General features: G+C 47.6%; 1 protein-coding gene across 2 annotated transcripts in view; it reads right to left on the bottom strand.

Annotated features, from left to right (window-relative positions):
- The window catches only part of NBR1 (NBR1 autophagy cargo receptor), a 751,844-nt gene that overhangs the window by 429,589 nt on the left and 304,498 nt on the right, over nucleotides 1–17,757 (bottom strand). For both annotated transcript variants that reach the window (XM_069237768.1, XM_069237769.1), the window contains exon 15: nucleotides 12,817–12,927. In XM_069237768.1, coding sequence (XP_069093869.1) covers nucleotides 12,817–12,927 — 111 coding nt within the window. The remainder of the gene's footprint in view (nucleotides 1–12,816; nucleotides 12,928–17,757) is intronic.

Genomic DNA, 17,757 nt, shown 5'->3' with positions numbered 1-17,757 from the left:
GAAAATGTCCTCAGCATGACAAAGCATGCCAGGGAGCATCAGGAAAAATTGGATATCCCGGTGGGTAGATGTAAGCGTACTGAACAAGAAGTCCTGTTCATTATGATCTCTATTAAGCTCCACATTGTGGAAAGCGGTTGACCTTGCCACTGGCAGGAAGTACTATCCTCTCATGCTGAGGGGTGTGCAGGGTACAAGTCTGCTTTACAAGTCCTGATTGATTGATTGACTCCAGACTAAAAGCCTTGCTGAGCGAGTGCCACCTTGGAAACATCAATGCGCGAAACAGCTGACATTGCGTGTTCTTTGCGGAGGCAAACAGATCTAACCAAGGCTCTCCTCACTGTTGAAAGAGACCTTGTGCCACCTCCACTTGGAGACACCATTCGTAAATGACCAGGCATTGACTGTTGAGTTTGTCCGCTCCGACGTTCAGATAGCCTGCCAGATGTTAAATCACCAGAGATATACTCTATGTTCCAGCCATGTCTAAAGGTGGAGAGCACCCTGACAAAGGGTCCAGGACCCCCACCCCGCCCTGTTTGTTGCAGCACCAGATGGCTGTGGCGTTGTTGGAGAGAATAAAGGAATGCCTTCAATGCCAGTCTAATCCCCCTGAGCTCCAAAAGGTTGATATGGAGTTTGGACTACACCGGAGACCAGACGCCTCTTACCTCCGCATTTCCCATGTGGCTGCCCCATTCCAGGAGTGAGGCATTGTTTCCAAGATGGCACTATCAACTGGCAACCTGGCAGAGCTCTGTCCACCTCCCTAGGGGAGGAGCTGGACAGGGGGAGGACATTCCCTTGTCCTTTATGTGGTTTCGCACCAGAGCAGGGGCCAAGGGTCCCTTAACTGGTGTAAACCGGTGTATGCAAGGAGGGCACCAAATGTGCAATTCAAAGCAGTCTGGGGGTGCAAAGAGGCCATTCCACCTCAGCCACGAGACACCTAGGGCCATATTTATACTTTTTGACGCAAAACTGCGCTAACGCAGTTTTGCGTCAAAAAAATTAGCGCCGGCTAACGCCATTCTGAAGCGCCATGCGGGCGCCGTATTTATTGAATGGCGTTAGCCGGCGCTAGCCGACCGGCGCTGCCTGGTGTGCGTGAAAAAAAACCACGTACACCAGGCAGCGCCGGCGTAGGGAAAAATGGCGTTTGGGCGTCCAAAAATGGGGCAAGTCAGGCTGAGGCAAAAAAAAACGTCTTAACCCAATTTGCGCCATTTTTTTTTGGCGCCCAGACGCCATTAACATGACTCCTGTCTTAGCAAAGACAGGAGTCATGCCCCCTTGCCCAATGGCCATGCCCAGGTGACTTCTGTCCCCTGGGCATGGTCATTGGGCATAGTGGCATGTAGGGGGGCACAAATCAGGCCACCCTATGCCACAAAAAAAATAAAAATAAATACTTACCACAACTTACCTTTTCTTCCCTGGGATGGGTCCCTCCATCCTTGGGTGTCCTCCTGGGGTGGGCAAGGGTGGCAGGGGGGGGTCCCTGGGGGCAGGGGAGGGCACCTCTGGGCTCATTCTGAGCCCACAGGTCCCTTAACGCCTGCCCTGACCCAGGCGTTAAAAAGAGGCGCAAATGCGGGGTTTTTTGCCCCGCCCACTCCCGGGCGTGATTTTTGCCCGGGAGTATAAATACCACGCACATGCCTGGGAGTCATTTTTTAAGACGGGAACGCCTACCTTGCATATAATTAACGCAAGGAAGGTGTTCACGCAAAAAAATGACGCTAACTCCATGAACTTTGGCGCTAGACGCGTCTAACGCCAAAGTATAAATATGGAGTTCGTTTTGCGTCGAATTTGTGTCGAAAAAAACGACGCAAATTCGGCGCAAACGGAGTATAAATATGCCCCCTAGTTCTCACAGAGAGGAGGTTACACCTCCCTCTTACTGCAAACCCTATGTTCTGCCTTACCCCTGCTCCAGCTGAATGGGCAGCAGGAGGACAGAACAATGTCTTGGGGTCTGCAGCATCGTGGGCTGCCAGGCACATCCTGGAAGGCTGTACAGGCAGATCTGGGGGATCCTCTATGGAACCCCCTGAGTTCATGCTTTCATGCAACTAACACTGGAATCGGTGTTGTTGCATGATTCTGACATGTTTGATACCAAACATAACTAAGTTCGGAGAAGCCATTATGTAGCTGGACTACTTGTACTGACTAGTGTCCACAACATGACTTAAAATGGCTTCCTCGCACTTACAAACCCCAGAGAATGGAGTCTGGGGTTTGTAGGGGTACTCTTCTCATGCAGGAGTAACCTCACATTTAGGGACATGCACCCTGCCTTTGCGCTGAAGGGCCTACCAGAAGGATGACTTACAGTGCTTAAGTGCAGTGGCTTGCCTTACATTGGGGTGAAAGGATGCATTCATCACTTCACGCAGGCTGCAATGGCAGACCTGCAGACACGGTTTGCATGGGCTCCTATGGGTGTCACAATACATGCTGCAGACCATGGGAGACCCCTGGTGTACCAATGTCCTGGGTACCCAAGTACCATATGCTAGGTACTTACATGGGTGCACCAGTATGCCAATTGTGGGGCAAGAAAGTTAACAAGCAACCAAATTTAGAGGGAGGAAGGAGCACAGCCACTGGGGTCCTGGCGAGCAGGATCCAGGTTAACTACATTCTAAACATACTGACATGAGGCAAAAAGTGGGGATAACTATGCTAGAAGGATGGTACTTTCCAACACAATCCGGTCTCCAGGGCAGATGAGACCTGAGCCAGAGTGAGCATTTTGAACTCCTTCCTGAGGAAGAGATTGAGGGACCGGAGGTTGAGGATAGGGTGGAGGCCATTGTCCTTTTAAGACACCAGACAGTAGCTGAAATAACAACCAAAACCTACTTCTGGCACAGGGACCCTCTCTATGGCTCTCTAAGGCACAGGGACCCTCTCTATGGCTCTCTATGGGTGCCGGTGGACTGGCTATACTTTTGGCTCCATGATCCACGTGGAGCAGTGGAAGCAGGGAATGGACGTGGCTGGGCACCCCTTACATGGCCACAAAAGAGGTGAACAGCAGACGGACAGGGGCGAATGGCCAGTCTTCTTAAACCCTAAGGCGCTGAGACTGCTTTATCTTCAAAAAGATGGGTGCCATCAAAGGGGATGTCCATCAGAGTAGATTAAACATCCCCTAAAAAGCAAGATGTTCATAATAACGCATGGCGCCTCAAGGCCACCATCAAAGCAACCAATCTGCCCAGAGAGTCGGTCGTATCTAGCCCACATCAGATTGTGAACTTGGCTGCCTCTCTCCCATCAGCAATAGCCTGAGAGAGAATGACCTGGGCCGCCTCTGGGACCTGTGGCAGCACTTGCGCGACCGTGTCCCATAAAGTATGAGTGGAACGGTCTGTAGGAAGCTGGCTCTGTATATACTATCCCAAAATTAGTTATAGTGTCCACAGAGTCCAGGGGTTCCCCAGAGGCTTGACAGAGGCTAAAGTAGATAATACGATGTGCTGATCTGGGGAGACTCTGGATTCCTGTTGGAAGGCTTCTTCTGGACAGGGCCGCTGACCTCAGGAGCTCTTGGTCCTCTGCTGGGCAGGCAGTCCTCTGGGGGTTTGTAGAGGTAGCTGGTCCTGCAGGCTGCATCGTTTTTTAGTAGCAGGAGTCTTGCAGCTGCAGACCGGTCGGTAGGGCTGGGGCCAAGTTAGTTGCTATCTTGAGTCTTCACTGCTGGGGTCAGCTTTTTAGTCCTTCTTTCTTCAGGTCACCAGAAAACCAAAGAGCAAGGTTCAAGGCTGCCCCTAAATACTAGATTTAGGAGTGTTATAGGGTTCAGAGGCAGTAGCCAATGGCTACTGTCCCTGAGGGTGGCTACACCCTCTTAGCGCCCACTCCCTTTGGAGAGGGGCATATTCGTAACCCTACTGGCTGGCATACTCCTAAGTAAGATGTAGGATTCTGCCAGGAAGGGATCACTTCAGCTCTGGGCACCCTAAGTGTAGTCCGAGCTGAAGTGATCACTCCTCTTTGTTTTTCCTAATTTTCACGCAAGACCTGCTGCCAAATGTTGGACCTGGTCCGGACATCTCTACTAGCTGGAGTGCCCTGGAGCAGTGTAACATGAGGCGGGGGCCATTGAGGTTCGCCAACAAGTTTTGCAGTTCCTGAAGGGGAGAGGTGTGAAGCACCTCTAGCCAGAGCAGGCTTTATTCCTGACCACAAAGACTCTCACCCTATTGGTCAGAAACTTGTCTGATAGTGGCAGGCTGGCACAGACCGTTCAGCCACACACTAGTTAGGTGGTGTAGGAAGTTAGCTCTGTATCTACATCTCAAAGTGAGAGATAGTGTGCACATAGTTCAGGTTCCCCTAAGAGGTTGATAGTGGAAAAATTTGATAATATCAATACTCTATTTTGAGGTAGTGTGGTCAAGCAGTAGGCTTATCAGAGGGTAGTGTTAAGCACTTGTTGTACACACACAGGCAATAAATGAGGAACACACACTCAAAGACTTAACTCCAGGCCAATAGGTTTTTATATAGAAAAATATATTTTCTTCATTTATTTTAGAACCACAAGATTCAAGATCTTAGGTAAGTACATAAAATGCAAGGTACTTTACACAGGTAAGTATAGAACTTTGATTTAAAACAGTAGTACACACAGTTTTGGTTAAAATGGCAATAAGCTATTTTTAAGTGGACACTGCAAAAATCAACAGTTCCTGGGGGGAGGTAAGATTTGGGTTGTTTCTCAGGTAAGTAAAGCACTTACACAGTCAGTCTCCTGGGCATAGGCAGCCCACCGTTGGGGGTTCAAGGCAACCCCAACGCCACAGCACCAGCAACACAGGGCCGGTCAGGTGCAGAGGTCAAAGGAGGGCCCATAACACATAGGTGCCTATGGAGAAGAGGGGTGCTCCGGTTCCAGTCTGCTAGCAGGTAAGTACCTGCGTCCTTGGAGAGCAGACTAGGGGTTTTTTGTAGAGCACTGGGAGGTGGTGGGGCACACACAAGCACACAAAACACACCCTCAGTGGCACAGGGGTGGCCGGATGCAGTGTGCAAAGTAGGCATCAGGTTTGCTATTGAAAGCAATTGAGGGACCCGGGGGTCACTCTGGCGATGCAGGCAGGCCACAGGGGGGCTTTCTCAGGCCAGCCACCGACTGGGCTAAGATAGGGGCCACCTGCTGGTCAATTTTGTACTGGTAGGAGATTCCTCTCGGTCCTGGGGGCTGCGGGTGCAGTGCTTGGTCCAGGCCTCAGGTTCCTTGGTTACCAGGCAGTCGCGGTCAGGGGGAGCCTCTGGATCCTCTATGCAGGCATCACTGTGGGGGTGCAGGGAGGTCGACTCAGCGTGTCCACGCCGTTGGAGTTGCCTGGGAGTCCTCTCTGTGGTGTTGGTTGTCCTGGACTCGAGCCGGGGGCGTCAGGTGCAGAGTGTGAAGACTCACGCTTCTGGCGGGAAGTGAGAGTCTCTTTAAAGTTGCCTCTTTGTTGCAGTTTTGTTACTGTTTCTGGACAGAGCCGCTGTCCTCCGGGTGTTCTTGGTCCTTCAGGTGTAGGTCAGTCCTCTGAGTCCTCAGAGGTGGCTGGTCCCACTGGATGCGTCGCAGGTTCTTTGAGTCTGGAGACAGGTCGGTAGGGCTGGGGCCAAGTCAGTTGGTGTCTCCGTCGTCTCTGCGGGGCTTTCAGGTCAGCAGTCCTTCTTCTTGTTGTAGGTTGCAGGAATCAGATTTCCTGGGTTCAGGGTCGCCCCTAAATACTCAATTTTAGGGGTGTGTTATAGGTCTGAGGGCAGTAGCCAAGGGCTACTGTCCTTGAGGGTGGCTACACCTTTTTTGTGTCTCCTCCCTATGGGGAGGGGGGGCTCATCCCTATTCCTATTGGGGGGAATCCTCCAAAACAAGATGGAGGATTTCCTAAGGCAGGGGTCACCTAATCACAGGACACCTTAGGGGCTGTCCTGACTGGAGGGTGACTCCTCCTTGTTTTTCTCATTATCTCCTCTGGGCTTGCTGCCAAAAGTGGGGGCTGTCCCCAGAGGGGGAGGGGTGAAGGGGGGGGGGGGGGCATTTCCACTAGCTGGAGTGCCCTGGGCCATTGTAACACAAAGCCTGAGCCTTTGAGGCTCACTGCTAGGTGTTCCAGGTCCTGCAATGGGAGGTGTGAAGCACCTCCACCCAGTGCAGGCTTTGTTTCTGGCCTCAGAGAGCACAAAGGCTCTCACCCCATGGGGTCAGAAACTAGTCTCAGTGGCAGGCTGACACAGACCAGTCAGTCCTGCACTCAAGGATTGGGTAAAATACAGGGGGCATCTCTAAGATACCCTCTGTGTGCATTTGTTTTTATAAACCCAGCACTGGCATCAGTGTGGGTTTATTATTCTGAGAGGTTTGATACCAAACTTGCCAGTATTCAGTGTAGACATTATCGAGCTGTGGAGTTCGTTTAGACAAACTCCCAGACCATATTCTTAATATGGCCACACTGTACTTACAATGTCTAAGAATGGACTTAGACACTGTAGGGGCATATTGCTCATGCAGCTATGCCCTCACCTGTAGTATAGTGCACCCTACCTTAGGGCTTTAAGGAGGCCTGTTAGAGGGGTGACTTACCTATGCCACAGGCAGTATTTTGTGTGCATGACATCCTAAGGGGATGCTAGAGGGGTCACTTGCCTATGCCATAGGCAGTGGTTTGTGGGCATGGCACCCTGAGAGGGGTGTCATGTCGACTTGGTCTTTTTCTCCCCACCAACACACACAATCTGCAATGGCAGTGTGCATGTGTTAGGTGAGGGGTCCCTTAGGGTGGCACAACACATGCTGCAGCCCTTAGGAACATTCCCTGGTCACAGGGCCCTTGGTAGCACAAGTACCTTTTTCAAGTGACTTATCTGTGTGCCAGGGGTGTTCCAATTGTGGATACAATGATACATTTTTAGTGAAAGAACACTGGTGCTGGGGCCTGGATAGTAGCGTCCCAGCACACTCTCAGTGAAGTCAGCATCAATATCAGGCAAAAGTGGGGGGTAACTGCAACAGGGAGCCATTTTCCTACAGGTGGGTACAATACAGAAGGTTTATTGAGCGGAGAAATTTGATACCAAACTTCCCAGTCCTCACTGAAGCCATCAAGGAGCTGTGGAGTTCGCAATGACAAACTCCCAGCCTATGTGCTCAATATGGCCACAATGCACTTACAAAGTCTAAGAATGGACTTAGACAATGTAGGGACATATTGCTCATGCAGCTATGCCCTCACCTGTGGTATAATGCACCCTGCCTTAGGGTTGTAAGGCCTGATAGAGGGTTGGCTTACCTATGCCACAAACAGTGGTTTGTGGGCATGACACCCAGAGAGGGATGCCATGTTGATTTTACCTTTTTCTCCCAACCAGCACACACAAGCTGCAATGGCAGTGTGCATATGTTAGGTGAGGGGTTCCTTAGGGTGGCATAATACATGCTGCAGCCCTTAGGGGCCCTCCCTGGCCACAGGGCCCTTCGTACCACTGGTACCCTGTACAAGGGACTTATCTGTGTGCCAGGGGTGTGCCAATTGTGGAAATAATGGCACAGTTTTAGGGTTAGCATCAGATATCAGGCAAAAAGTGGAGGAGTACTGCAACAAGGGGCCAGTTTCCTACACAGCCCAAAAGGCAGGCAGTGATCACGGATCACAATGCTAGGCTGGAAGATGAAAACATCTTCTTTTCAAGGTGGTCCAATCTCTTTGACTCCTTACCCAGAGGAGCAGAAGGGATGTTGAAGCTTAAATGACCAAGCTCAAGGGTGGGGTTTTGGGACAGGAAAGCCAGGTCGTTAGGCGCAGGTCGAGGGCCATTGTCCTATTAACATGAGCCCCTGTGCTGGGGGTGGACCAGGTCCCCAGCAGAACATGAGTGAGGGCTTCAGGAGATTGGCCCTGACAGCTCCTGAAGGCAGCTCGAGGCCCAAGAGCTTGGCCGCTCTCCGCACCACCACTGAATAGTACGCCCCTTCCTCCTGAGCCATGGTAGGGGGAGAAATCATACTATTGTCAGGGAAGGTATCCAGACCTCTGGCTTCACCTAGTTCCTAAGCCCAGTCCATAGGGTCTTCCAACTGGAATTCTAAAGGGTCCAGCGACCCCCCCTCCATACTCTCACCGAGTTCATCCCCATAAGAATAAGGGTCAGCATCTGATCTAGGGGCCAAGGTCCCTGCCGAAGTCAGAATCCAGCAACAATGCTCCGGCTCAGTGTTGGCGATGAGTATAGGATTGATGACGCCCGCAGGTCCAGGCGATGTCAGGAGCGTCGAAAGGGTACAACCGACACTAGTCTGGAGCAGGAAGTGGATCCTTGGGGGACCCTTGGAGCAGAGGCCAAAGCTGCCGGCGCAGAGCCCTAAGGGGCTCCTTCCAACCTGCAGGGCCCGAAGATTTCCCGACAGGACCGGACTGCCCAAAAATGAGGTGCATGGCCTTGTAAAATTCCTTCAGTCGAGCAGGGTTGGCTCCGGCTCCCGGAAACTCGGGTATGCGCAGAGCCGACAGAGGCCTAGAACGAGGATGCGCCTTTTTACGCGTCGTGTCATCTGACCGAGGGAGTGAAGTTGAAGAACGCTTGTGGCTTATTTGACTTCTTCGACTTCTTCTTGTGCTTACCTGAATGACCTGACGATTTGGAGAGGGATGAGGAGGAGTGGTGACGGCTCAGTGAGCGGTCTCTGGACCTTCCTCTCAGCCGAGACCGGGAGCGATGTGAAGCCGGACACTGGCAGATTTAGGGACTACTCCTTCAAAGCCTTTGGGTTCATGGCCTGGCAGTCAGAGCATGACTCTGGGTTGCTGTTGAGCTCCAGGCACCAGAAACACACCAGGTGTGGCCCCTCCCTGACATTATGCAGTGGCAGGAGTCGCAGGGCTTGAAGATGGTCTTATGAGATGACATTGATGCACCAGAAGTCAAAAAAGTTCAACAAAAAGTTGAAAGGCCAAGCTGGCGTGGAAAGAAAAGAACTGATGTCAGTGCACTGGTGTGGTGCCTTTATATGATTGTTACGTCATATCCAGCAACCACAATGCCAATGACTATCATGGAGTCGAACAATGGCACACAAGGGTACTGCTCGAGGCAAAATCTCCAGACTGAAGCCTGGAGGAAATTCTAAGGTAGCGAATCTGCAACTAGAAGTCTCTATCAGCTCGCCATTCGTGAAAATACATTTGTAGGATTTGCAGGTAGAGTTCCCAATTGTGGACCGGTTGCTGCATCCTGCTTAGTGGGTCCATAAGGGGTGAATGGAAGAAGACTGGTGTACAAGCGAGCACGGATCTTCGAAGAAGGTGTGATTATTAGGCCAGCTCACCCTTGGTCCAATACGGTGCCTCAACAAGCCCATCCAGGGGTTCAAACATATATAAATATGAATGTGTGCCTGTTGAGTTTTGAAGATTACAAATTGTGAATCACTAATAAAAGTGCCATCAGGGCTAATTTTCCTAAGCAATTTTATTCCATTCTTGGTCCCTAACAATATCAAAAGGTCCCTCGGCGAGGCTGGCCCCATCCAGACATACTATGATTCTGGATGATGGACTCGATGGCGAAGCATACCACAGACAATCTATGGGTAAGAATCCCCTTACAACCCATCATGAATACCATTGCAGGGTATTTCTGCCATTAGCTGGTGAGGTATTTTTGCAAGCGGAGCATGTGCAATCTGGTGTATGGTACAAATGTTATGGATGATGCTATTAACCAGAGCAATTTCCTTGCAGTTCTTATTGTTAACAAGCGAGTACACTGAATGATAGGCAGCAGCTGTTGAAATGGCATCAACCTCCACTAGTTGGTGTATGCCTTCCCTGTGAGTGTTTAGGACTAATCCGAAAACCAGTTGGATTCGCTCAGGTTATAGGTGGGATATATTTGCATTTACCGGAACACCTAAACGGTGTATAGGGTTGAGCGCTGTTTAAGTGTGTGCTAGACATTGCTTCCTACTGCTGCTCTTGATCAGCCAGTGTTCACGATAAGGAAAGATGTGGAATCCTGCGCTTCACAGATGAGCCAAACACTTGGTGAACACCCTAGTGGCTGCTGTGACCCAAGGGGTACTACTGCTTGGGGCAGATGCTTCCTTTCTGGAGCCACGCTACCCCTACCACTAAGCCTACTCCTACCTCTATCATTATTGCTTTTGTAGCTCCCTCGAATATCCCCTGCTGGCCTATGGGGTCATGAAAATTCTGCTGCTGCTACATTTGTGACCTGGTGCAGTTTTCACTGCCCCTCGAAGTTTTGGAATGAGGGTCCCATGAAATTTGTGATATGAGCACTGTTTTTTATTTTTTTCAACAATTCATCCACCTCAAGGATCAAAAAGATTCTCCCTATCAAATGGAATGTTGAGGAGGTGTTCCTGATCCTCTAGTTTAAATCCTGACATGTGAAGCCAAGCATGTCAATGGAACAAGACACTAGTGTTAATACTGTGGGAGGTACTGTCTCCAGAGTCTTAGGCACAGCGTGTTTGCCTTAGAGATGATTTTCGCTCCAGTCACCAACTTCACAATATTATTATAGGGAGGTGCTGCACAAGTGTCTCTATATCCTCCCAATGAAACCGGTCATAATGTGGCAGTAATGCAGGAGACTTTGCAATACACCACTACGCCGCAGCAACTACCGCTACCCGCTTCCATGCAGCATCAATACAGTCACTTTCTTTAAGCAGGGGCAGAGAGTCCCCTCCAGCCTGGGCTGAGGTTCACTTTCTGGCAGAGTGTACAACCAGAGAGTCTGGGGTAATCTGGCCCCCGATGTCAAGTGGGCCATTGGGATAAGATTTATTCTTCGTCTCTACGTGGGGTGTAATCACCTTGGCTCTGATTGGGTCTTTAAAATTGGCAGGGGTCGACTTCAGCACACCCTTTAAGGACAGGTATAACTTAACACTAGGTTGAGTCTTAGATGGGTCTCCAACAAATGCTCTCTGTTTAACACCATGGTGTGCTGTAGTGTAAACTGGGGGGATGATTTGCCTCAAGAACATAATCCTTCTGAGAAAGGGAAATTAACACTAACTTTCCATGGGTTCTCACTGCCCCCTGCACCTGTGGGCTGATCATATGGGTCTACTTCCCCATCCATAAGGTACACCCTCTATTCTTCACCAATAATCTGGTCACAAATTTGAAAGGAATGGGTTTAATAACGGCATGCTTATGTGGGCCTTGTTATTAGATTTGCTATGTAGCACCATTTTTCTGGTAACACACTGGTCAAAATATACATATAGGTATCACTCGTGGCTGTAGATACCCTTGCTTTTGCATGCTCCTACAATTTAGAATTGCCTCAAACATTACAAGTTTCTTTGAAGAAGCTTTAAGTCACCTTAAGTGAAGTGACTCCTCCTTAAGTTCATCCTTAGATTATTTTTTTACTGTCATCTGGTTCTGACCTGGTATGCTATGGCTCTGACACAGACATCTTTACTAACTGTGACTTCAGGTGCTCCTTCATTCAGTTCTACCAATTAAAGAAAAAAACAACTGTGTTTGATGTCTAGACTTCAAAGCCACACAATTGGCTTGATGACGTGATGCACACAGCTCGATCTGATCTTCTTTCGGTTTCTGTGGACTTAGCCTCGGAAAATGTCTGCAGATAAAGAAGATTTCCTTTCAATTCTGACCATAGTGTAATGCAAAATACCTACGGGCTTAACACCTCGAGGCCTGTAACCTCTGGCTCTCTCCTGAACAATGTGCAATTTCGGTCTCTCCTTCTGGTGCAAGAAGAAGCTGTGGTTATGAAAAGAAAGACATGGGAGCACACTTGAAGATGCAGAGTAGTTTGCTTTTGGATGCTTCAGGTATTTTCCAAGAACAGGACTTTTTCGATGTTGGGGCAGAGCAGGCAGACCTATCCAAGGCACCACTAACTCAGCACACGCAAAGACCTGAGAATGTCTTCAGAAGCGGGCAAGAGGAGGTACATCCTTTAGAGTCAAATCTGGCGGGACCGTGAACAAAGAAAACTCCTAGGTCCATGAGAACAATCCTCAACCATTGGGGCAAGACACAACCTTAGAAACTGTTGTGCACAAAGGCAGACCTTGACTCCCAAAGGAGTCGCATATTACACCCCAAACCAGCTTAAAATACACTTTACTATTGGAAAGTCATGTCCCTCTTCATGAAGTGGATCACATTGTTAGGTGAGGAAGAAAGGATGACAGATACATGCTCTATACAGTTCCAGTCTTACCCTTGTCAATCAGAATACTGGAGGAAGCACGGCCAAATTTTAATGTCATTCCAAGCACTCCCATTTTTTTGATGTCCTAAAATGTTTTCATGGAATTGCTGCAAGAGCGCATTTCATTGCATTCTCCTCACAGACGTAGGGTGTGCAAAACATGGTGCAAAACACAAAAAGTACTGAGACATTTTCCTGAAACATTTTTATTGCACAACCTCCACTGTAGTCTGGGCAATTAATCAAGGCACAAACCATCAAACATCTGTAAAGAAAGATTCAGGTGAAAATATTCTTCCACGTCTGCATAAGAAAAGCATGTCTGATTCAAGCATGTCTATTTTTCAAGATGTCTAAATGCTACCAAAGAGATAAAATACATTTAAAAGATTAAAATACATGCTTATTTATCAGTTATTTGCAGGGTGATGAGGTCACCAGGGAAAAAAGAAAGGTAATTGTTCGACACAATGAGTTAGAAGGCCTTAAAAAGTCAGCACGGCTCAAGGAAAAAGCTGGTAGGAGTGAAGGGAGGGGCTATGGAAGATGAACTCTAGAGCTCACCTGACAATGCTTTGAATCCAACACCTTCATTCTCTTCTTCTATCTGACCCAATCCTGGTTTCTCAATCAGAGCATTATCATGCGGTAGTGGCGACATACAGGGGGTCATATCTAGGATATAAAGATAATATGTACAAAGTGGACCAAATATCCAGCAATCAGGTGACAAAATGCAAAAGTTAAAATATTAGGAGAACAGGCAAAACAGAAGAGATGTGAGCGATACACCAATGCAGTTTTGCTGAAATATCCGTGCCAGACATGACTTGCAGCTTTTGTACCTGCATGGAACCATGTCACAAGTAAAATTGTATACAAGTAGGCAAGTAAATAAGCACAATATCTCTGAACACATCTTCTCTTGTCTTTCAGGTCAAAAAAATACCTTTTTCTCACTGGCTTATTGCATGGCTTTCATTTTTCTCTGAATAATATATGGTTCAAAAGACCACATACCACCACATTAGCGCAAAGGCTTGGAAAAGCTAAAAGTAATAAAGTTGTTTTATAACACACAACCAAAAAATTCAACTCACTACAACTGTGCATCTACAAGAGACTGAGGCTGTTCACTTTCACATCCACAGCTCATAACACTCTTATGACACATTTCAAACACCTATGAGTCCACTCAGAAACACTACATCTGGTTGAGGTTTGGCGCCAACATGACAGAACTTTCCACGTTGTCTTCCTGTTCAAGTTACTTGGTCAATTTCTTAGTGTCCAGACAGAAAAGTGTCAAACTCTCTGCAAGTGGACTTTCCTCACGACATAGGGCCTGATTTAGATCTTGGCGCTATCACTGCCAAACCACGGCGGCAGAGGCGCCGAGAACATCATCAAGTCAAGGGTGTTCCGCTCACCATATTTAGATAATACAAGTTCTGCAGATGGTGTACTGGCGGCGGTTTTCTGACACTGCACCAAATGGACATTGGACAATGGCATTGGCTATGGAATAGAGTTAAGTTATGCACACACACATTGTACCTTTGACATGTGTCCCCCTGCATCACACATGACAACACACCACATACACAATTGCATCCATTGCTATTCCACCGCTGGGGGCAGGGGGTTTGTGTTTTCTCTGTGGTACAGTGGCAGCAGCAACGGAGAGTGTTGTCCTCTCGTGTCCAGCTGGAAATGGAATTAGAATGGGGAAAAAAGGTGAGTTTTCACCCCTTCCCCCTTTCCCCCCCAATCCGCCAAATCAGAATTAGAGGTTGGACCGCCATATATTGCTTGATGGTTAGGCGTATCCAAATCTGCATAGCAGGGAGAGTGGCAGGAGTCCCACTGTCAGCCACTATCTCCTACTGAGCCGTGGCACTGGATGGGAATCCTTGACAGAGTCGGCGGGGCTTGGGCAGGTTATAGTCTATGGACCGCCAACATTTAAATCTGGTGGGCGGACCGTCAAGCAGGGGTTTCTGTCAAAAAAGTAGCGGTTGACATGCTATTGCAAACAACTAAATCATGCACTTAGTCCTAGGATCTTTCTGTGTTGACAAATGATCTTAACTAGCTCTTTCCATCATCTAAATACAAAGATGTTTTTTTGTACACTATGGGGGTCATTCTAACCCTGGCGGTCCGCGACCGCCAGGGCTAAAATGATGGAAGCACTGCCAACAGGCTGGCGGTGCTTCCCTGCCCATTCCGACCGCGGCTGTAAAGCCGCGGTCGGAAAACCGGGTCCGGCGGTTTCCCGCCGGATTAGCCCCGGCTGGGCTAATCCTCCATGGCGGCGCTGCTCCGCCAGCCTGTTTCTGGACGTTTTCACCGCCAGAAACAGGATGGCGGGAACGGGTGTCCTGGGGCCCCTGCACTGCCCATGCCACTGGCATGGGCAGTGCAGGGGCCCCCTAACAGGGCCCCAGTATGCTTTTCATTGTCTGCTTAGCAGACAGTGAAAAGCGCGACGGGTGCAACTGCACCCGTCGCACACCTGCAACACAGCCGGCTCCATTCGGAGCCGGCTTCTGTGTTGCAGGCCCTTTCCCGCTGGGCCGGCAGGCGCTCCCTTGGCGGGCGCCCGCCAGCCCAGCGGGAAAGTCAAAATGGCTCCCGCGGTCTTTTGACCGCGGAGCGGCCAATTGGCGGTTCCCGCTTGGCGCCCGCCAAACTTGGAATGAGGGCCATGATATAATTCACAGGAGCTTAAACATAAGCAAAAGAAATCTCTAGACAAAAGGTCTGATCCACTTCTCCAGTACCTTTAGCGGTATCCAAACATCTATGGAGCATTAGCTATCTATGCAGATTTGAGTACATGTTGAAAGCTGTTGTACAGCCTCCCATGAACTAGAAATTCAAGACATACTTTGAATGTCAGAGTATGAGCATTCTTTACTTCACAAATTGCAATTGGTACAACGGTAACTTCTATTCTTTAGGCAGATTTCTGTGGATGAAATTTACAGCAGCACAGAAATCTGACTAAAGAACAGAACACCTCTTATGTTTTTGGCTTATCTCATACAGCACACTTGCCTATTATTGAATAACTTGAACACTCTTCTACTTTATCAGGTCCCCAATTTGTCACCGTAATTATCGCTAATGATGTTTTCACTCTTCTCCAGGCAATCAGAAGGTTTAGTTTCTTGGTTGGGTCTCAGAAAAACCGATTACAGCTAAATCACATTTCCTTCTTCTTCAGGGGATTTCCACTGATAAGAAATATAGCAAGCCAATCTCAAGTACCAAGTGGTGGAAGAAAAAATAAACATTATAAACAAACCTAAGAGATTCCTCAAGGTAGCCTGACCCTGCTGTGTATTCTCCTTGAAATCGTAAAAAAACAAAACAATAATGTCTTGTGAGCTTGTGGAATGATTTCAAGGTAGCTGACCCACACAGATCACAGGTATGAGAAGGCAGAAGTAGCATCACCGTTAGTTCTAGCAGAATGGGATTCAGGGAAATCCATTAATTTATTTTTTGGTAGCAAAATACTATATAAGAAAGAAGACAATCCATCTGAAGATAGGCTGTTTGAAGTGGTTAAACCTATATGAATAAGCCCATAGTTCATAATTACAGACTTGCTCGACAGATGTCCTATGTCTTATCAAGAAAGAATCTGAAAACCCTCCTTTCATGAGGTATGTGTACTGACATTTCTGTAAGACAGGCAGTATTCTGAAAGATTGTGGGAGAGAGAAAAGGTCAAATTAACATGAGTAAGAGAAATTACTTTGTGGATTAGTCCTAGATAAGTACTTTTGACTACCTTGCTGTAGATTACTATCATAGGGCTAATGGGAGAATAGGGTTTTGAATTTTGCTGACCTTATTGATGTAATTGCGACTAAGAAAGCAGCATCCCCTAATGTGTGTTTTAAGGACTCTTAATGTATTGGTTCAAATAGGGGATACATACATTCTGAAAGAACCACAGTGCGTTCCCAAAGACATGGTGTTCTTCTTACTGATGGAAAACCATTTTTTAAATTTATTAAGGAAACGAAGATGAAGATAAGATAGTTGCACCTTCAAATGATACACCTTTATTGCCAGCGAGTCCAGCACTGCTCTCGGGACTTGAATAAACTGAACGGGAGCTTGCTACATACCAAGTGTATTCAAAGTTGCTAAAGACTTTTGGAAACGTAGAATAACTTCCTGAGGTGTCAAAACTTAGATCAGTATTGGTAATGTCACATCTGACAAAAAACCTCATCAGTTTTTGGTGTTTCTCTGCTACTAGAATATGAAAGTATCCCAAAGGTCTATAGAGTACATATAGTTTCCTTGATAGAGATGCAAATGAACGTGATGGAATCCGAACATTCAGATGTTCTCTTTTTTATCCATGTGCTCACCAGTTATAAGTTAAGGACTGGCATGAACTGTTCTGTCACTTTTTAGCAGATCAGAAAGCAATGAAATAAACCGCCCTTCTATTTTGAGAATGATGGGCCCATTCCACAGCTTGCTTCTCTAGAAGCCTGTCATCTCTGTGTTGATGCTTATCTCGTTGTAATAAGCACAAATTATTTTAGAGGAATAGCTGGTGGATATAACATGGCCCTCGAAGCATAGCCATCGTAAATGTTTAGTACTAATGTGTCTATTGTGATTTTTCGAGACTCTTCAAGAAGGTTCACATGCATTCTGCTATCGGAGTAACAAGAAGGATAGGAGAGAGGAAGAGAGTGATTAATGGGTTGGAGGAGGTGTTCCTGCAGCTGTTGACAATGCTGATCACTTCTTCCTTTCTCTGCCTTCCTGGTTGGGAGCATGGGTTCTGATGCTGCTGATGGTATTGCTGGAATCATCGAGGAGTTTAAAGCCACTGTTCTGAATAACAGTGTTCAAAGATTTGTAGTAGGACTGTCTTTTCTCTAGGCTCAGATCCTTTCATGCACTGTATCACCTCACAGCAGTGTGAGCCAAACACAGTGTGGATGCAAAAGAAGGTTTTTATGCTACAGGTGCAAGGACCGGATGGTCCATAATACGTTCCCTGACAAGACAATGAGAAATGTCAATGAAGATCAGATTTGAAGAATCAACATCAGCACTAATCACCTCAGTTAACACTATCATTTCCTCATTGAAGACTTTAAAGTCTTGCCATTTCAGGGAGATTTTTTGTGCAGTTTCAATGAATCCCATGTGAATGTGCCATAACTGGAGCATGGTATTTGTTGTGGCTGGAATTGTGATTGAGTTGAATGATATGTCAAAGCAGGAAAACGCATGATGTTGCTATGGGGGCTTATACACCGGCAATGTAGGAGGAGAAGATTTAGCTGAATCAGCAATTAGGAAAAGGTCATTTGTTAATTGCAATAAACCTGGCACTAGAGGACGCAATTGATTTGATTGTGATGAAAGGTCTCAAAGAGGACAGCAGTAGATGTGGTAGAGTAGTTATCGGAATGTTATGGTAGGCAGCTCTTTTTAGAAGAGCTTTCAGAGGTGATT

Source organism: Pleurodeles waltl, chromosome 6 (assembly GCF_031143425.1).
Source record: "Pleurodeles waltl isolate 20211129_DDA chromosome 6, aPleWal1.hap1.20221129, whole genome shotgun sequence".
In the NCBI taxonomy this organism is placed as follows: domain Eukaryota; kingdom Metazoa; phylum Chordata; class Amphibia; order Caudata; family Salamandridae; genus Pleurodeles; species Pleurodeles waltl.
The sequence above is the reverse complement of the archived record's forward strand: the minus strand, read 5'-3'. Positions and strand labels throughout refer to the sequence as shown.